The 19,526-nt window shown below is 42.2% G+C and overlaps 1 protein-coding gene across 7 annotated transcripts in view; it reads right to left on the reverse strand.

The window, feature by feature from the left end:
- LOC126297890 (uncharacterized) overlaps nucleotides 1–19,526 on the reverse strand; it is a 2,130,251-nt gene that overhangs the window by 374,861 nt on the left and 1,735,864 nt on the right. For all 7 annotated transcript variants that reach the window (XM_049989191.1, XM_049989197.1, XM_049989196.1 and 4 more), the window contains exon 10: nucleotides 14,232–14,392. In XM_049989191.1, the coding sequence (XP_049845148.1) occupies nucleotides 14,232–14,392 (161 nt within the window). The remainder of the gene's footprint in view (nucleotides 1–14,231; nucleotides 14,393–19,526) is intronic.

Here is a 19,526-nt window from a genome sequence, read left to right on the forward strand (position 1 = left end):
TATGAACAACTTAAACTGGAACGATGACATATATATTGTTGTGAGGAAAGCGAACGGAAGAATGCGTTTTATTGGCAGAACACTTAGAAGATGCATCACCTCTACTAAAGAGACTGCCTATACTACGCTTATCCGGCCTGTGCTAAAGTACTGCTATGAGCTCTGGAATCCTTATCAGATATTGTACGAAAATGGAACACCTACAGCCATCCTCATGTCATTTATTGTATGGCTACAAGCTTAAGCCTAAACAGATGCTGAAGGAGTTAACACTACCCACATACACGATGCGTCAGTGACCAACGGAACTCGTTTACGCATATTACCTGTAACTGTGATGTTGTCTCTCCAACCATCAAATTCCACATGGTAGAGTACTCAAGGAGCGCAAGGAGGCTGTGCAGCCGCCAAGCTGTGTCTTACGCCTTACGAAGGTCGAAGAAAACTGCGAGAAAATGGCGATGCTGAGAAAAGGCCTGCCGAACTGCGGTTTCCAATTGAAGCAGATGATTAGCTAGAGACCGTCCCTCCCAAAAGCCCCATTAGTAAGGAGCAAAAATGTCCTGAGATTCAAGGATCCAACTGAGCCTATTAGACGCCATCCATTCTCGTAACTTTCAGAGGACATTGGTCAGGCTAATGGCTGGCAACTATCGAGGAACGATGGATCCTTACCAGGCTTAAGGCCAGGAACAACAATACTGTCTCTCCACTGAATCAGGAAAATGCCTTGGAGCCAAATACGGTTGAACATCTGGAGGAGATGTTGGAATCAGGGCCAGCAGCTAAAGCGTCGGAAGAAGAGAGGGCCAGAATAAGCTTCCACCCAGTAAAAGGTTCACTGACAAGGGGTAACACATAAGCAGGAAGCATCTGCCCGCTGTTTCTGGAGGAGGAAGGCGGTTGGATAGGAGGCTGACATTGATACCGTCGCAAAATTGGTTGGTGATGTTCCGCGCGAACTAATTGATCTGTACAAAGGCCCCCTGCAAGGGCAAGACCTGGAATGCGAAACTGCTGTTGACAGCCTTGGTGGATGCACAGTGTAGCCCACACCCGTGAAGAAGGAACAGAAGAACGTTGAGAGAACACAAAGCGTTCAAAACATCCACACTTGCTCTGTTTGATTAAGTAATGTGCTTTGGGCGAAGAAGTTTAATGGTGACAAGACCGGCGGAGGACTTATGCCGATTAAGATGTTGCAAAGCGCGATGACGATAATGGAACGCTGTAGCAATGGTTGTGCTCCACCACAGAACTATCCAACAGGGAACGGGGCTTGTCAAGCTGGCAACGCCAATGCCAGGGTTGCAGATTATCTTATCGGACGAATCACGGACGACCTCATCAATACAACCTGACAAAGACGGTGTGAACACGACCTAGGAGGTATATAGAGGCCAATCAGCTTGATGGGAAGCTAGTTGTTGTGACAGTCATCGGTAGGTGGGAAGGGAACGAGAGAATCAACAGGAAGTGTTCACTATCAGAGGTCATCGGATGGTGCCCAGTATAAGGAAGCAAGAGGGGGAGGGGAAGAGAGCGGGAAATCAATGGCAGAGAAATTGCCATATAAGACACTAAAATGAGGATGGAAACCATCATTAAGAAGGCTCAGATCATAGTCTGCAAGAGATTGGTCAATGGACAACCCCTGAATAGACAAAAAAGCACTGCCCCACTGTGGGTGACGGGCATTAAAATCCCAAAGGAGGAAAGGGAAGGGGAAGTTGTTGAAGGAAGGCAGGTAGGGCAACTGTTGTAGGTGGCCTGTCAGGAGGGAGACACAGATAGCAAACCATCACTAAGGAGTCCAACTGGACACAAATTGCTCCTGCTTCCAGTGTGGTATGACGTGCGATCCAGGTACTAACTATATTCGTGTGGATCAAAGTGCAAACGCCACTGGAAGCCTTCAAAGGGCCGACCCAGTTCCAATAGAAAGGGAACCCACGAAGGGCCAGTGAATGAGTAGCAGTAACATGAGATTCCTGGAGAACGACACAAGATGCCTAGTAAACGGCAATAAGCGATTGAAACTCTGGAAGGTGACAGTAGTATCCATTATAGTTCCGTTGAATAACCACAGAGTGGGTATACAAATGGGAGGCGAACAGGCTGAAGTCAATCACACCCCTGGATAACAATCTGTCATCAACGAGGACGCGGGGACACCCTTAAATAAGGAGTCAGACTCAGATTGCGATTGCACCTTGGTGGCACCGTGGCACTGGGGAGTGGGGGGGGGGGGAGGCTTGTCATGGGACTTGTTTCTTATCCTTCTATTTCATAGGTTAAGGAGGGCTTGGCACGGAAGGACAGCAGGCTTCTGCAAGACCTGGAGAGTCACACATACTGTGTGTCCCCCAGCCAAGTTGTGGTAGCAGGCCTCTGGCCTAAGAGACGCTGGTTGGAGGAGGAGGGGTCCACGGAGGGAGCCCCATCACTGGCGGGGGCTGAAGAATGGGGACACTTCTTCAGCTGGGGAGGGACAGCGTACCTGGAGGGAAGGGCATGGGAACTACAGGAGAGGGGGATGAGGAGAGGGAGACGGGAGAGGAAGAGGGGGAGGGGGAAAGGACGTAACAAAGACAAAAGCAGGAATCATCGATACAGGGTGAAGTCAGTTAGTCATCTTTCTGACGAGTCTCAACGTAACATAAACGATCAAGAGACTTACACTGCTGCATCTTGTCTTCTTTGTTACAAGCCGGGCAAAGTGGTGAGTGTGGAGAGTGATGGTCATGACAATTAACATACACATGTGGTGGAACAGAGGGCCTTTCCTCGTGGAGTTGATGTCCACATTCACCACATAAAGAGTCCGCCATAAGTCTGAAAGACATGTGCCGAACAAAATGAATTTCCCATTGTTTCACATTGGCTGGAGTTTTTCATCTGTTTGGAGCATGAGGTCCCTGTGAAAAAGACTCTCTGAACCATATTCAGAGACAGGTAAGGAGTAATGGCCACCAGGACGTCGTCAAGATGAGCACAAACACAAAGGGCTGCAGATGTATCCACTCCATAAATGCTAGAGAGGGAGTTCTTCCATAAATGGCTCACACTACAGACAGAAAATTTAGAAGTGGAGATAAGTCAAACTGCAAAGGGGGACCAAACAATGAACCTGACCGCATCTTACTGAGAGACTCCACTACAACATTTTTGTCTTTGATATTTTCCACAAATAATGACGGCTTTGTTGCAGTGAATGCGTCCCAATTGATTCTAGTGCAGACCAGGTAGTGGGGAAAGTGTCTCATCCCAAGCTAGCGAGCCTGGCGCTCCTCCCAGGGCGTAGCCAGGGACAAGCAACCATTCGTAAGCATACATGGGGAGGCAACAGCTCAGGTAACAGAAATGTGATCCCTGTGTTGCAGGGGGCTTAGCCGGATGGGTACATGACAGCCCCACCACATTGACCGACTGCACATGCTGCTGACATAGGGGGTGAGAGGGAGGCTACAGCAGAGACAGAAGAGGGAAAGGAAGGGGGGAGGTGTATCCACCTCATCGGTGCTAGGGAGCGAGTTCTTCCCCAAATAGCTCACACTACAGACAGAAAATTTAGAAATGGAGGTACTGTAGGTCAAACTCCAAAGGGAGACCAAAAACTCCAGAAAGGATGGATCAAAAAGAAAAGTCAAGGGGAACAAAACCGCAGGGAATACAGGAAATCAGGAGGATAGCAATGTCGACATAAGTAAGACCACTGAGAGATCTTCCAGATCGTCGCATCACGCGAAGTCCTGCACGAGATCGGGCGAAGAGTTCTCTGCATCGAATAATCATATTAGCATTGACGGACATATATATGTCAGTGGTGTCTGTTTCTTCTAATAAGTGAAAGAATCGACACCACTCATACAGACGAAATGTGTATAGGATAAAACAGGCTTAATTGTTAGATGTAATTGTAGCTATAACGCAAATGAAGATAGAGGTGAGCTGCACATGCAGTCAAGCGAATATATGGTAAATGGATCAAGTTTATTGATAAATACTAAGAGATGAGAAACGACTAAGACCACAGCCTAATAAAATATGGACCGACTGCACAAAAAAGAACCACACAAAAGCAATATGGATATGCATGGTTCAAAACCATAACGCATGGTAAAATCTAGAGGAGACCGTGAAATTTAGTATCCTTTTTCATCCCACGTAATTCAGTGTTCTCTGAGCAGAAAAGCACCTCCTGTTAGTTTCATATCAGGACGGAACGGAAGAAGAGGGAAAAGTTAAATTTTACAAACCTACTGTGGGTGTGGTCATTAAGGAAGTAGTCCTTGATCTTTGAGAATGGATGACGAAGGAAATAAATCTAAGCCTATTCAAAGGATCTATCTTAGCATTCACCTGAAATGATTTGGGGAAACAGTGTAGAACCCAAATCAAGATGTCCTGACCCAGAATTGAACGATACGTTCCGTAAATACTTTTTTACTGATTTAATTAATACGAAACTTGGATCAGTTGCATGCCCATTGGATTTGAATGAGATTCAGCCAAGTTTCTTAAAAACTGAACTACTATCAGACCATTTTCAGGAAAGTTTAACGTTGTCTTGTCGCAGAATAATGTTTGGAGATCACGTTTTGTGTAAAACATGCATTTCCAGCAAAAACAAAAAACAAAAAAATGGTGAGCAATACTACTTCCATACCAGAAATGACTGGCTGGTTTTTGAAGACTTTCAATTATTTTTCTACTACCACAGAGAATCTTAATAAATGTTATACACGTTTAACGATGACTGCTCATAATATTTGTAAACTTGAACCCGGAATCTCGAAAGAAACGTTGTATTAATTAGAAATACATTTACATTACGGCATTCCTCAAACAGGCTAACAGAATTGCGATAATTAGTTCGCGACAAGTAAAGAAGATCGACGTATGAATAACGCTAATTAATATTTTCTGGTATTTTCTTTCAGATAACAGAATGTGTTTGGAGGAAAGCAGATAGGGTTGTCTTAATATCGACCTTGAGGCAGTCTTCTATATATAATAACGATAAGAATCGGAATGAAGTCTGAATGCTTACTCAGAAATTCGCCTTTACAGCTTTAATGGACTACCTGGTACTACTATAAATTAGCCTGGCTTTGAATTAACCTTATACCGAAGCTATTCCGCAAACAAGCTACGGAAATACTGCCGAATCTGGATTGCAGTCGTGCCATTCAGGCAAATTAAAATTTTAAAACTAAACAAGAGATTCAGTTGAACCTGAATTAACAAAAATCATAATGCTTTTAATGTAAGAAAAATTAAGTTACGTACTTCACCAATCGTAAAAAAGTGGTAGCCCTCCACCACACCATTAATGAATTACAAATGGAAAAAGTCATGTCTTACAGCCGACTGGTGTGGCCGAGAGGCTCTGGCGCTACAGTCTGGAACCGCGAGACTGCTACGGTCGCAGGTTCGAATCCTGCCTCGGGCATGGATGTGTGTGATGTCCTTAGGTTAGTTAGGTTTAAGTCGTTCTAAGTTCTAGGGGATTTACGACCTTAGAAGTTAAGTCCCATAGTGCTCAGAGCCATTTGAACCATGTCTTACAAATACCTGGGGCCAAAGAAGTGAATATTATTGTGGCGTAATTCGTAGGTAAAGATAGTGGCAGAGCTCGGTTTGTTAATATGATAAGGTTAAAGTGCAGATTTTGAATATCTCTAGAGTATTCAGTTGGGTGGCATCATCCAGATAGAGCTATATGTCAGTAAGGCAACTTCTTCAGACATTCTTGATGACTGTTGGGTGCCACTCATCACGAATGTCTGAAGGAGGCAAGAAGTCGGCTTTCAAAATCGATCGCGCAGCTTATCCGTGCTGCGTAGTCGAAAGCACCGCCTGGTTTGCATGTTGTCGACTGAAATGCCGCTTGGTGGAAGGCACGCTAACTGTTGGTCTGGCGATTGGTGATAGAGTACTGCTGCCATGAATCAGATGCCTGGACTCGTGACATCAGGATGACAGAACGTTGCACACCAGCACCGCGTGAACATAGAGAATGAACACACAGTGGCAACACGCCAAAACAAAGCACTTGCCGCCACATGTCAACAATAAGTTACATGCAAATAATTGAGTAAAATAGTGCAGCTATGTTTCACACTCATTTATGAAAACACTAATAAATTCCTAAAGAAGTCAAAGGTTTAAAAGTCGTCACTAGTTATCATCACTCGAAAGTAATCATGAAATTTCTTCTTCCTAGCTTGCAAGTCAATTTTCCTCTTCTTTGTAAAAGAGTAAGCGAATTATCTCCCTCTTCTTCTTCTTCTTCTCACGCTGTTTTTCGAGCTATTTTTCTCTCGAATTTCTTCTCAAAATATTTTTTGTAGTTAAGTTTGCGATTCTTAGCATGTTTGTCATGGCTTAATAAATTAGGTACTTCGTTCTGCTGATCCTTGGCCAAATATTCACTTAAGGATATTGTTTTGAATTTTGTACTTGTCATAACATTTTCTACGCCGGACTTTCCCGTCATGTAGTTATCGACACACACTTGTTGTGCACAAAGGCCTGTTATATTTCCCTCATTTGGATTTATGGACCTTAAGCTTTAAACTGCCCTTTCAAAGCAAAATCGTCGTTCTTTACATTGAAATAACAGTTGTCATTGTAGCTTCCTTGCATCAATAAATCGAGATCCTCTCGTCTCAAACTTCGATCACTGTCAGCAATGCAGTTATGTTTGGCTCTGACAGATTTCTCCAGTTCATTGACATTAAGATCAAAATCACAAGATTGTCCGTGTATTCAACATGACGTCTGCATTACTTTACTCCCCTGACCTTTTCATGTCAACAATGGCATCGTGAATTACTGCACTTGCTCCCATAGTCTGATGAATGTGTTGTCGCTGTAATATTAACTGAGAATGAACTTCCACCACCTTGTCTTCTTTCTCTTCATAGTATTGTTTTATGTCTTGAATGTCATCAGAACGTTTGTTTTCGTATCTGTTCTCACCTGTTGACAAACATCATCTACCATTTTGCTCAGTTTTTGATGATAATTCTGTATTATTTTCTTCCGTTCATTTAGATTTTTGTTTAAAATTGTGAAATCCTCTAATCCTTTGGTCAAATCTGCGCTTATTTTTGGTTATTTGGAATTATCTTTTGACTATCGACCTTCAGTTCTCGTAACAATTGCAATTTCATATCATACTTTCATACATTGTCAACACGATTAAGATCTATTACTTTTTCTGGCGATTCAATGCCTACTCCCAAATTTAAATTTTCGTTTTCCGCTGTATCTACAGCTTGAACTCTCTTTATTAATTCCGATCTCTTAATGAGAGCCATAAAACTGTACTGATTAACACTGTATTCTGCATTGGTAATATCACCATCCTCGGTTTGAATAGTCACTGTTATTCAGATATGTGCACTGCACACGTAATTTACAAAGTAACAATTCACTGTCGGTATTCTTTTTCCTGTCTAACGTTGCTTGAAAAACCGTGACGCGTCTGAAAATTCCAAGTTCGCTTATCATGCATGGCCGCTGGCAATCGGTATCGGGATTCGAGGATTGTTACAGGATGCGATGTTCTTTTCGTCGATCTCCATGCATAACACGACGGCCATGTGCGCTGTGTTACGGAGTGTATCCTCTCTGTACTCCAAGAAGTTACGCTATACGCGCATCAACAAAACTGGTTTTTAATTGGCTTTCGGAACGGGCTCATGCAGCCATCTCAACAGTGGAAGATCGACAGTGTGCTTCTACAACTCTGAACAATCATTAAGACCAAGTCATACGCTGGTACGAAGTTAAGTAGGCTTCGACTCGTCATTTGACGCCATGCAGGCGATTTTCATTTGAAGGTAAGGACAACCCAACATCCAGTCCCCGAGCGGAGTAAATCTCCGACCCGGCTGGGAATCGAACCTAGACCCCTTAGGTTAGTAATACGCCCCACTGGGTTGGAGCTACCGACGAGGATGACAAAGCTGTTGCCATGGCCCGTATACGTCCTGCAGGTATGGTACTATGGTAACTAGTCCGGACTGAAGCGCCTAGAACCGTTCGGCCACCGCGGCTGGCAATGCTAGGTCACCCCCGACATTGTTTGTAGACATATACACATTTATCATGAGAGATACCTGCCGGTAAATCGACACAGTCTAATGGATTGCAGAGCCTCAGTTGAAATTAAAGCAGCAGTAGTGACCCATTAGAGAACAGCAGAGTGAATATCCATCATGCCAAGAATGTCATGGTGTGTTAAATCTGCTAGGAACTCTTCAGAGGGTAAGATATTTCCTGCGCTAGTATTTTATTCGTGCTCTGGAAGTCAAACTGAACACCTAAGTCTACTGCTTTCTCGGTCTCGTGAACGAACAGAACGAGCTGGGTTCAGATGATCGCTATTTGTCGGATCTATGTTGATCCCTATGAAAGAGACTTCCAGTCTCCAGAAAGATTAAAATACTAGTGGAAACAAGTTCCAAAATTATACAACAAATTTCTGCAGTTTCGACATCAGCTAGGGCTAACTACTACCGGAGAATAACTCCAGTAAATCCTATTCTAATACCTGCCTCGGACATGGATGTGTGTGATGTCCTTATGTTAGGTAGGTTTAGGTAGTTCTAAGTTCTAGGGGACTAATGACCACAGCAGTTGAGTCCCATAGCGCTCAGAGCCATTTAAATCCTATTCTAATACCAAACCCAACATGGATGGAAGATCGGATGCAGAGTACCCGAGAGTACATAGGTGATTAGACCGTTCTGCGGGAACAATGACACAACAACAGTGTTATTGCGGAGTATTCGCGGACGCGGAGGAATCGTCAACGGAACCACGTGGTCAAAAGGAAGGAGTATGTAAGCCAAGAATTACATTTAGTTAAGAATTGGAGTAGCTAAGGACGTAACCTATCGCCTCAAGATGCATTTTGATAATTGGTGAAATTTTTATTATTATTATTATTATTATTATTATTATTATTTATCACACATGACATGTTTACACACATCAAAAAACGTTTTGCACCATCCAGTTCCGAGAACTCCTGGAGATACACGTTGACTGTGGATATTGTATCACAGACACAGTCCACTTGACTGTTCATAGATGTCACTAAACAAGCCAAAAGATGTAAACAACCATGCAGCGCCTATTACACAGTGGGGGTCCGACAGCCGATCAGTTCCAGTCATTCCACCAGGAAGAAGGTACACGTCTCGTGTTGTCTGTAGTTCAACCATACCTAGGCGGTCAATACCGCGGTTCGATTTCGCCCGCATTGTTACTTTGGGCCGGGAAGGGCTCTCACAATGGAACTGTCCAGGTGTCTCGGAGTGAAGCAAAGCGATGTTATTAGGACATGGAGGAGATACAGAGAGACAGAAACTGTCGATGCCATGCCGTGCTCAGGCCCCTCAAGGGCTACTACTGCAGTGGATGGCCGCTACCTATGGATTATGGCTCGGAGGAACCCTGATATCAACGCCACCATGTTGAATAACGCTTTTAGAGCAGCCACAGGACGTCATGTTACGACTCAAACTGTACACAACAGGCTGCATGATGCACAACTTCACTCCCGACGTCCATGGCGAAGTCCATCTTTGCAACCACGACACCATGCAGCGCGGCACAGATGCGTCTAACAACATACCGAATGGACCGCTGAGGATTGGCATCACCTTCTTTTCACCGATCAGTGTCGCATATGCCTTCTACCAGACAATCGACAGAGACGTGTTTGGAGGCAACCCGGTAAGGTTGAAAGCCTTAGACACACTCTCCAACGAGTGCAGCAAGGTGGAGGTTCCCTGCTATTTTTGGTGGCATTATGTGGGGCCAACGTACGCCGCTGCTGGTCGTGGAATTCGCTGTAACGGCTGTACGATAATTGAATGCCATTCTTCGACCGATAGTGCAACCATATCGGCAGCATATTGGCGAGGCTTTCTTCTTCATGTATGACAATTCGTGCCCCCTTCATGCACATCTTGTGAATGATTTCCTTCAGGATAACGACATCGCTCGATCAGAGTGGCCAGCATATTCTCCAGACATGAAACCTATCATACATACCTAGGATAGACTGAAAAAGACTGTTTATGGACGACGTAACCCACCAACCACTCTGAGGGATCTACACCGAATCGCCGTTGAGGAGCGGACAATATGGATCAACATTGCCTAAATGAACTTGCGGAACATATGCCACGACGAATACTGGCATGAATCAATGCAAGAAGACGTGCTACTGGGTATTACAGGTTCCTGGTGTGTACAACAATTTGGACCAACACTTCTACAGGTCTCCCTGTGTGGTAGTACAACATGCAATGAGTAGTTTTCATGAGCAATAAAAATGGCGGAAATGATGCTTATATTGATCTCTATTCCAATATTCTGTACAGGTTCCGGAACTCTTGGAACCGAGGTGATGCAAACTTTTATTGATTGTGTATTCAAAATGACAATTATCGACTTGGCAAGAAATTATTTTCCACATTCTGATGTGAATGCACGCCACACTGCAGTACTAATAAATATTTGCACATTACTAGAATAATTTCCTTTTTCAGCACTTCTGCAATTCGGCAATGACTGTTGCAGCCGCGTGGAGTGGCCGATCGGTTTGGGGCGCCATGACACGGATTGCGCGGCCACTCCCGCCGGAGGTTCGAGTCCTCCCTCGGGCATGGGTGTTTGTGCTGTTCTTAGCATAAGTTAGTTTAAGTAGTGCGTAAGTCTAGGGACCGATGACCTCAGCAGTTGAACATCTGAACTTCTTATCAAAACAATAATGCATTTTAAGAATAGGAATAAAAGAAGAGAGAAACAGAAAAAAGATAACGCACTGTCAACGAATTAGCTGAGATAAGAAGAAGAATATGATGGAACTGACAGTTACGAACGATTTGCCACGATATTTATTCAAAACTGGATATACTGACCATATATCACAGCTACAATTAGAAATTACTTGCCGGCCGGTGTGGCCATGCGGTTCTAAGCGCTACAGTTTGGAACCGCGCAACTGCTACGGTCGCAGGTTCGAATCCGGCCTTGGGCATGGATGTGTGTGATGTCCTTAGGTTAGTTAGGTTTAAGTAGTTCTAAGTTCTAGGGGACTGATGACCTCAGATCTTGAGTCCCATAGTGCTCAGAGCCATTTGAACCATAACTTACATACAGGACAAATAATTAATGGAAGAGAAACGTAGTTGATGTAGTACACGAATCATTACGGAAATTTTGCAACGCAATAATTTTTATCATGACTTCTTGCGGTTCAGCGTCTGTTTACTCTCATTACCACTAAGATTTGTGTTCACTCTTGGAATGAGAACGAGATGTTAAAGGAATGTTAGGGTTCAGTTTCTCTTCGACTTTAATATGAATGGAGACATTTATAAATGGATGGGGAATGCAGTCACCCTCTCCTATTTAGGAAATTAACACAATTTTCTCATATGATTCAGTGAAATTACGGAAATTTTGAAGGCACAGCAAGTATACCAAGTGTGGGGCACTTCGATGAGTAGAAGATGATAGTTGCAAATATTTGTGATTTGGGAATGTCAGTCATATCTGAAGTGAAGAGAATTATGCTAAATCAGAAACCATACTTTCTTAATACGTTTCTTAATAATACTGACCATCTATTTCCCTTTGATAGCGATGCTGGACTTGTTTTTTTAAAAATTTCAACCACTTACGAATGGACAGATTTGGATTAGCACTGACTGCCTTAAAGATCTGTACTCGTTATAAGGGTAATGGGTGAAAACGGCAATGCTGACTTGTTTCCTCTTACCTGTGCTCTTTATGATGACAAAAATTAGCACATACGTTTTCAGCGCTTTACTTGGGTAACGAATTTTGAAGATAGCTACTGAAGAGACAAAACATTTCATTGAGAAAGATCTGTAAATAAATTTGATATTATAAAAGTACTGGTTAATGGATGATTTCTGGAAAAAAAATATATGTGGCTTCAGTTTTTGTTTGGGTATTACAAAGAATTAAATAAAATTTTCAAATATCTTTTTGTGTACTTGTTTCTCATTTGCAAGTTTAACGACTGATTCGTAGAATTTTAGCTATCGTCACTTGTGCAACTGAAAATTATGGTGTGTGTTTAGACTACACATGTTCTGTTTTCTTTTTGCAAAAGCATCATCATGGCCTGAGAGTATAAGGGGCAGTCAAAAGAAAACAAGACTGATGGGAAAAAAGTAATAGCCATATATGTTAATACATTTATCCCACAGTGATACAAGACGGTCAATGAGCTTTTGCGGTTCTTTACGGAACCATGGTTCTTTCCAGGCGTGCAGCACTTCATCCGAAGCAAATAGACGACCACGAATGTCTGTTTTCAATCAACTAAAAATATGAAAATGGCTTGGAGATTGATCGGGACTATGTGGAGCATATGTAAGGACTTCCCAGCGAAATTTCTGCAGCGTAGTCGGAACAACATCGGCAACATGCGGGCCCCTTCTTTTCTTTGACTGCCCCTTACAAAGGATGATTCCGTGATGATGTTACAAACTTTCAGGGACGATGGACATATTCTATAGCATACACTCAGTACATTTTTCAGTTATCTTAGCTTTTAATACGAAGAAACACACTGCCACAACAAAAAGGAACACTGTTAAATCGTTGGAAATAGGAACATGTTAGCTAATATGTTAGAGCTTCGGGAGGAAACAGCAGAAATTGTAACAATACTATTACGCCCCTGAAAGTATGATGCCGAGCATATTTACGTACGGAGAAACATAAAAAGGTGTAAGTAGTAAGAAATAACAATTCTCGCAGAACATATTAACAATACAAAGAAAGTACCACAGCCAAAAAGCAATTACATCGAACAAAAATATGTTAAATATGGAGACAAAAAATAGAAATGTAGTGAAATCATGACTACCAGGCACACAGCCCCTCTTCCTCCCCCCCCCCTCCCAGTTCGGTGACACAGTGGTTATGGTACTGGGATGTCATTCTAAAGGATCAGTGTTCAGCTCCTCTTCTGATCATCAGATTTAAGTTTTACGTGGTTTACCTAAGTCACTTTGACAAATATCGGGATGATTCCCTTAGAAAGAACAAGGCCCAACTTGTGCTCCATCTCTAATGACCTCGCGTACACGGGACATTAAAAACTTAGGTTAGTTAGGTTTAAGTAATTCTAAGTTCTAGGGGACTGATGACCTTAGAAGTCCCATTGTGGTCAGAGCCAATAGACCGCGCCGCTCGAACTGTCAACACAAATGGCACTGCCAAGAGTGTCCTACGACTTCCACATCGCTGGCAACGGGTTGTACACAATACTGGTGACTGCTTTGAAGGTCAGTAAAACTTTGAAACACGTATCTGTTTTGTATGAGCTGTAAATAAATAATTGTCAGTATTCAGATTCCAACCCTCGTATTTTCCTCCGAATCACAACATAGTAATGTGCTTTTTTTAATCGTCAGTTAAATTGCCTAATACGTATACTGTACTGCAGATAAGTGGAATACAGTGATGCTACGCTCTAGACGAAATTTAATCGTTCATATACTAAAGGGCAAGGACGTTTCCAGTGCAAATGTGACAGTTACGTACAAATCGTAAACCTTTACACGTATTAACTAAAATCCAAGATAATTGTTTTAAACTTAAAGATGGCTAAAAATGTGTGCAACGGAGTACGCAAGATAATAATGGAAAATATTTTTACAAGTATATGGTAATTTGAAACCACTGATGATACTTTTAAGGATAAAAATGAAAACGTGTCTGTCGTAGATATGTACAGTAATTTTGACTTTAACAGAGATTAACTGTTTTAAAGAATTTCACTTTGATCACCTTGCTGTAAAGAATAATAGAAACTGATTGGTCCATTAAGGAAAATAGAGTTTCTCTTCTACTCGATGCCGAGCTAGTACAAGAAACACAAGCATTAGATTTTTTTCATCACTACATTCAATATGCATTAAACGTTTTTGAGTGCGAAAACTGATCATTTAATGAAAGATTTCACAGAATTGTATATGACGTTAATTTGAAAATTGTCTTTCATTTGTCTCGTATAGGTAACTTACTTTCAGGATTGTGAGAACTGACATTATGTTAAAGACACACAATTTGTCGAAGCGATATTACTACATAGTAAAAATCTAGAGAAGTGTCTTTGTTATGCAGAGTAAAGGCAAGCGGATGTGAGATGTTAGACTTACTTCTCCGTCTCTTTGAGAGCGCCGTCGCTGGTGTTGCTGGCTTTGAGGCTCTTGAAGGCCTTGAGCCACTTATTCTTCATGCTGCCGGTGGAGGAGGAGGACATCTTTCTCTCGCGCATACCGTCGGAGGCGCTTTCCGCCTTCGAGGCAAACAGCTCTTTCTGTAAACAAAAGGAGCAATCCATTATGACTCACGAGAGGGATAGAGTTACCACTGTGGCACTAGATGAACATCATAGGAAGTCATAATGCGATTCTGCATGCTTCTGCGGCATCAGTTAACACAGGCGAGCAGTAGAATTCTGTAGTGGCCTTGCGTGTTCATCCTACGATCTGATTTCGTTCATTGTTTGCCATCGTTAACAGTGGACTCCAAATATCTTCTTGGTTTTCTTTATAGCTATATGTACGAACAGACTGAACAACATGGAGATACGTTACATCCCTGGCCCACACATTTCTCAACCACTGTCTCCCATACAGGTATTTCGGCTATTGTAACTGCAGTCTGTTTTTTTTATAAGTTGTAATCAGCCTTTAGGTGCCTTTGTTTTATCCTTGACAACTTCAGTATTTCAAAGTGTGTATTCTAGTCAACATTGCAGAAATTTGGAGAAATAGTTAAAGTTCAGTGACAACATATGAAAACGTTAAGTACTGTCAATAAAGTAATTCTGTCAGATGCACTAAGGTACAAAGAGTATCAGTTTAACAGAATGGATGGTGTCTTGAAAAGAGATTATAAGATAAACAACAACGAAATTAAAACAAGGGTAATGGAGGATAGTCGAATTAAATCAGGTGTAGCTGAGGGAGTTAGCTTGGGAAATCATTTACTAACAGTGGTAGACGAGTTTTAGTATTTGGGCATAAAATATCCAATATATTACAAGACATACTGTTGTTAAAATATTACTGCAGAGGTTTACGTCTGAGTAATAACGAATTGCGTGAATCTGAGAGTATCAGTATTGTTCCATACATGTCAGGTCTTCTAAAATAAAGGCGAGTTCCGCTGTCATTATAGATGTTTTCGAGATGAGCTTAGCCTGTCAATAGAATTGAATCATTTCGCCAAAGAACGCTCCACAGAGTATTCAGGAGGTCGGTGGTTAAATACCACCCACATTGAAGCTTTTCATGATTTGGATGAAAGGCTGCATTCAAAAAAGACACGGCAGATTTCTTTCTCAGCCCGCCCAAATCCGAGCTTCTGCCTCGTCTCTTATAACTTGGTTGTGGACGGAAAGCTAATCTTCTTTCTCTCTGATGTCAAGGGCAGGTGATGGTGGAAGCATTGCTGGAAAGGAATTTAAAGACTTTTTTAAATGACTTGCTCTTGATGATAGTGAACTGTATCAAAGATTATCCTCGCTGAGGGAGGTAGGTTAAAGAGCAGACATCATTATACAAAACATCGCGCTGTTAGGTCTTTCATCTCTTGTAGAACTGTCACACCTAAATTAGAAAATCTGCACAAAGAGTATGAAGGTGACGTCTTTCCGCCGTAGATGGACAAGTTTCTAATTATATTTGGTAAGAAGAGTATTTGTGGTGTTGGGGAGGGGGGGGGGGGCGGAACTTGATTTGTAAAATAGCCACTATACAATTTCGCAAGGTTTAAATACAATAAATTAACTGAATCAGTATATGTATAAAACATACACAGAAATAGAACTAATATGTGAGGAGAGCAGAGATGGGACATGTTAGGAATGAGCAGCTCAAGATGTAACCGAATGAACATCGGCAGTGAGCTCGCTCGGTAAATGGCATACGACACTTGTTGGAAGCGTCAGATTACTCCTGGTTATTTTTAGTGTAAATAACACCAACTTGTAGTGTATGTGCGTAACTTTGTCGTATAACTATACAGCGTGTCCCAAAACTTTAAAGGTATAATTAAAGAACCAACAGAGCATCCTTATCTGAGTATTTTCTGGTAAGAAATAAATGGTCGAAAATGCATATTTCAAACGGTACGCACTCTTCAATGAGCGACAAGCGTGTAAACTGCTTATATTTTATAACAGACAGCTGCCTGGTGCAACGATGTTTCTGGCGCTACTTTACGAAGCAACTGATCGATTTAGCGCAGTGGTGCAACACTGGACTTTTATTTGGAAGGGATGCGGTTAAAAACCCCGTCAACATTTAGGTGACTTCTCTAAATTGGCTTGGTGTGACTATCAGGGTGGTTACTTTGATATGACACGACCGTTTTGCTTCCTCAATTCTAATTGGTGTTCCGTGCATAATGACCTCGTTGTTGGCGGAACGGTCAACTATAATAATCGAACTTTCTTGAAAAGCAACGCGCAATCATATTTGATTTATTCACAGTGGAATTTTATAGTTCATCACTGGTTATCAGATGTGGAGCATTAGTCGTTACAGGAACTCCCAGCCACCCATTTAATACGTACATGGTCCAGCACGGTGTAGTACCCAGAAAGCCGATCGAATGTACAGATGAAAGTTCCGCAACGGACGTCATCCTAACTGGTAGGAATGTATCACTATGGACATAAATGTACAACAAACTGCGTATTTTAAACCAGTGAAAATTGCAATGCCTGGACTAACCTGAACTAGTTGAACAGTGAATCAATAACCACTATTAAGTTAGCAGGCAGATAGCGTACATGGCGCCATAGCAGCCCTTTCACTAGTCTCACTGTTAAGCCGATTTTTACGTCATTCTCAGACACTGAATAGCTGCGAAACTTGAGTGTGCTGGAATGTATCGGCGATCTCAGTATGGGAATGTATTGGTATACGACAGAGTGACTGGACTCTGCGAAACACCAATTTGACTGATATGGAGCATACTTCGTCGATTAAAATAAATTTACCAAGCGAGGTGGTGCAATGGCTAGCACACTGGACCCGCATTCGGGAGGGCGTCGGTTGAAACCCATGCCTGGCCATCCGGATTTAGGTTTTATGTGCTTTTCCTAAGAAGCTTCAGACAAATGGCGGGATTGTTCCTTTGAAAGGGCACGGTTGGTTTTCTTCCCCATCCTTCCATAATTCAAGCTTGTGCACCGACTCTAATGACCACGTTGTCGACGGGATGTTGAAGACTAATCTCCTCCTCTAATTAAATGTGGTCAAGGTTTCAGCGAGTAGAGTGGTAGGGGCCATCTGCCAGTCAATCGTAGCTGTTTTGAGAGTGCCAAGTGCCCTATGGGTCGCCTGTTTTGCATATACATACAAAGATTTGTCAAGCACGGATGGTTGCATGGTTGTTGTTGTCGTCGTCATCGCCCTAGCTCGTTTAAGATGCACTGTTCCGCGCCACTGCAACCTGTCAATCGCAAAGTTATTTTATTCACTTTATGATGACATGTATAATTAGTTGACAGTTGAAGGTCGTACGCGGCGAAGAGTGGGTTCTGGCCTGATGGAGCACGCGACACGAAAATAGCACGGGATGACGGTTTCCTGTCGCGTGACAGTAGCAAGCCACATAATTAGGTACACAGGTCTGATTCGATAGGGGAGCGCTGCAACTGGTGTGTACCTGTCTGCGTCGATGATTGAATACCGTATGCTGCCGATTACACCGGTGGCTTCTATTGCCGAGCAACCATACACACCTCAGAATGCAAAGCGTACGTGAACGTCGACGCTGGTGTGCTGAGTGCCAAAATATAGTGGTTTTGGACGAGTTCCTCTTTTTAAATGGCGTACAATGGTGTCATTATACGTGTAAGACGTTATCATGTGACTATCAACTAAAAATCATCATAACTGGGCTGCATATCAATACCTATCAACAATGATGGTGAGCGGAATCGCCGAATAAAAAGTGCGATACAGATTCCTACATACTGAGGGCAATATGAAGAGTAACCTGCTACATTTGTTGTTGTTGTTGTTGTTGTTGTTGTTGTTGTTGTTACAGGCCGAGGTACTGCCTCTTCCTCAGGTAAATCCACAGGTCCTATTTCAGCAGGAAAATAGCTGCCCAGTGGGTCAAAATGAGAATAAATGTTGTTAGCTTACCAAGAAATGCAACGGTTTTTCTGCCCTGCAAGTTTTGCCAGACTTGGCACCATCACACACATTTTGGATGTCGTTGGTCGGCAATATTTTCGTCACTGTCCTTCAGCCACGACTATTGCAGACAACGCGGAAGAAACATTTTCAGGATCATATCCAGGTCTTGTTTGATTCCAAGGCATGATGTTTATATGGCCGGAGAGAAGTACGTGAGGTTTTATACTATGCAGAATTATGAAATCAAGTGAATTTTCTTCTGAATGGTAATTAAGAACGTCCCACATACTCAATGGATGCGGCTATTTCTTTTAAAAACTGCTAGATGCCAACACAACTTTCATCACACACACACACACACACACACACACACACACACACACACACACAAGGGCGCGCGCATGCGCACATATAGAGGCATTTCAAAAATGTTAGTATCAAACGTTTAGGGGTGATAGACCACATCATGGAGGACAACCGGATGCAATGAACCATTTAACACAAAATTGATGTTACTGAAGCTGTTCCTATGCTCTGTGTGTATTGCCATAGGCTGAATTGTAACATTCATTTCCCGAATTTTTATTTCAAATTATATCTTGTAATGCAGAAGTGGACTCTTCTATTTCTTCCACCTCTTCCGTAGCTCGTTACTTATGTTCTTGGAAAACATGACAAACATAAATTTTAACTTCGTCTTTGTACTGCCCATATTCTTGGTCTTCAGTAACTATAGACAAGTCTTGCTTTTATCTATCTACTCTCAGTTCTATTTCTGTTTGTTTGTTCTCTCTGCAGTTTCTGAAATTAATTCCTTCATTTCATCTTCAGATGATACTATCGCTTCTTTAATTATGTTCACTGTTTTCTTGCACCTTATCTTCAACCTATATCTTTATCTCTCATTGAAACATTCCTACTTGCTTTTTGAGCCGTATTACAATCTTTCATAGACTTTTCGTGGTCATAAATTCTAGATTTCACTTCATCTTTGACCTCAGGACTTTTAGATTCAACATCTTTCACTTCAAATCGGACACCAGGAATTGCCTCTAATAATGTTCGCAACATATATCCATATCCTTTTTCTCGTCGTGATTTGTGTTGGTATCTGATCCCATTTCTGTCTTTACTGACAGTTTACCTGTCCCTTCCTGCTGCTTTAAAACTAAGTCGCCTCTCATCTTGACTGATATTTTCAACAATCAATGTAAAACAAAATAGAAGTGTCGCTGTCATCCATTAAACACTACTTGACTTCTCATCTCGAACTGCAGGCTCAGGATTACT

The sequence above is a fragment of the Schistocerca gregaria genome, chromosome X, assembly GCF_023897955.1.
Source record: "Schistocerca gregaria isolate iqSchGreg1 chromosome X, iqSchGreg1.2, whole genome shotgun sequence".
Classification (NCBI taxonomy): domain Eukaryota; kingdom Metazoa; phylum Arthropoda; class Insecta; order Orthoptera; family Acrididae; genus Schistocerca; species Schistocerca gregaria.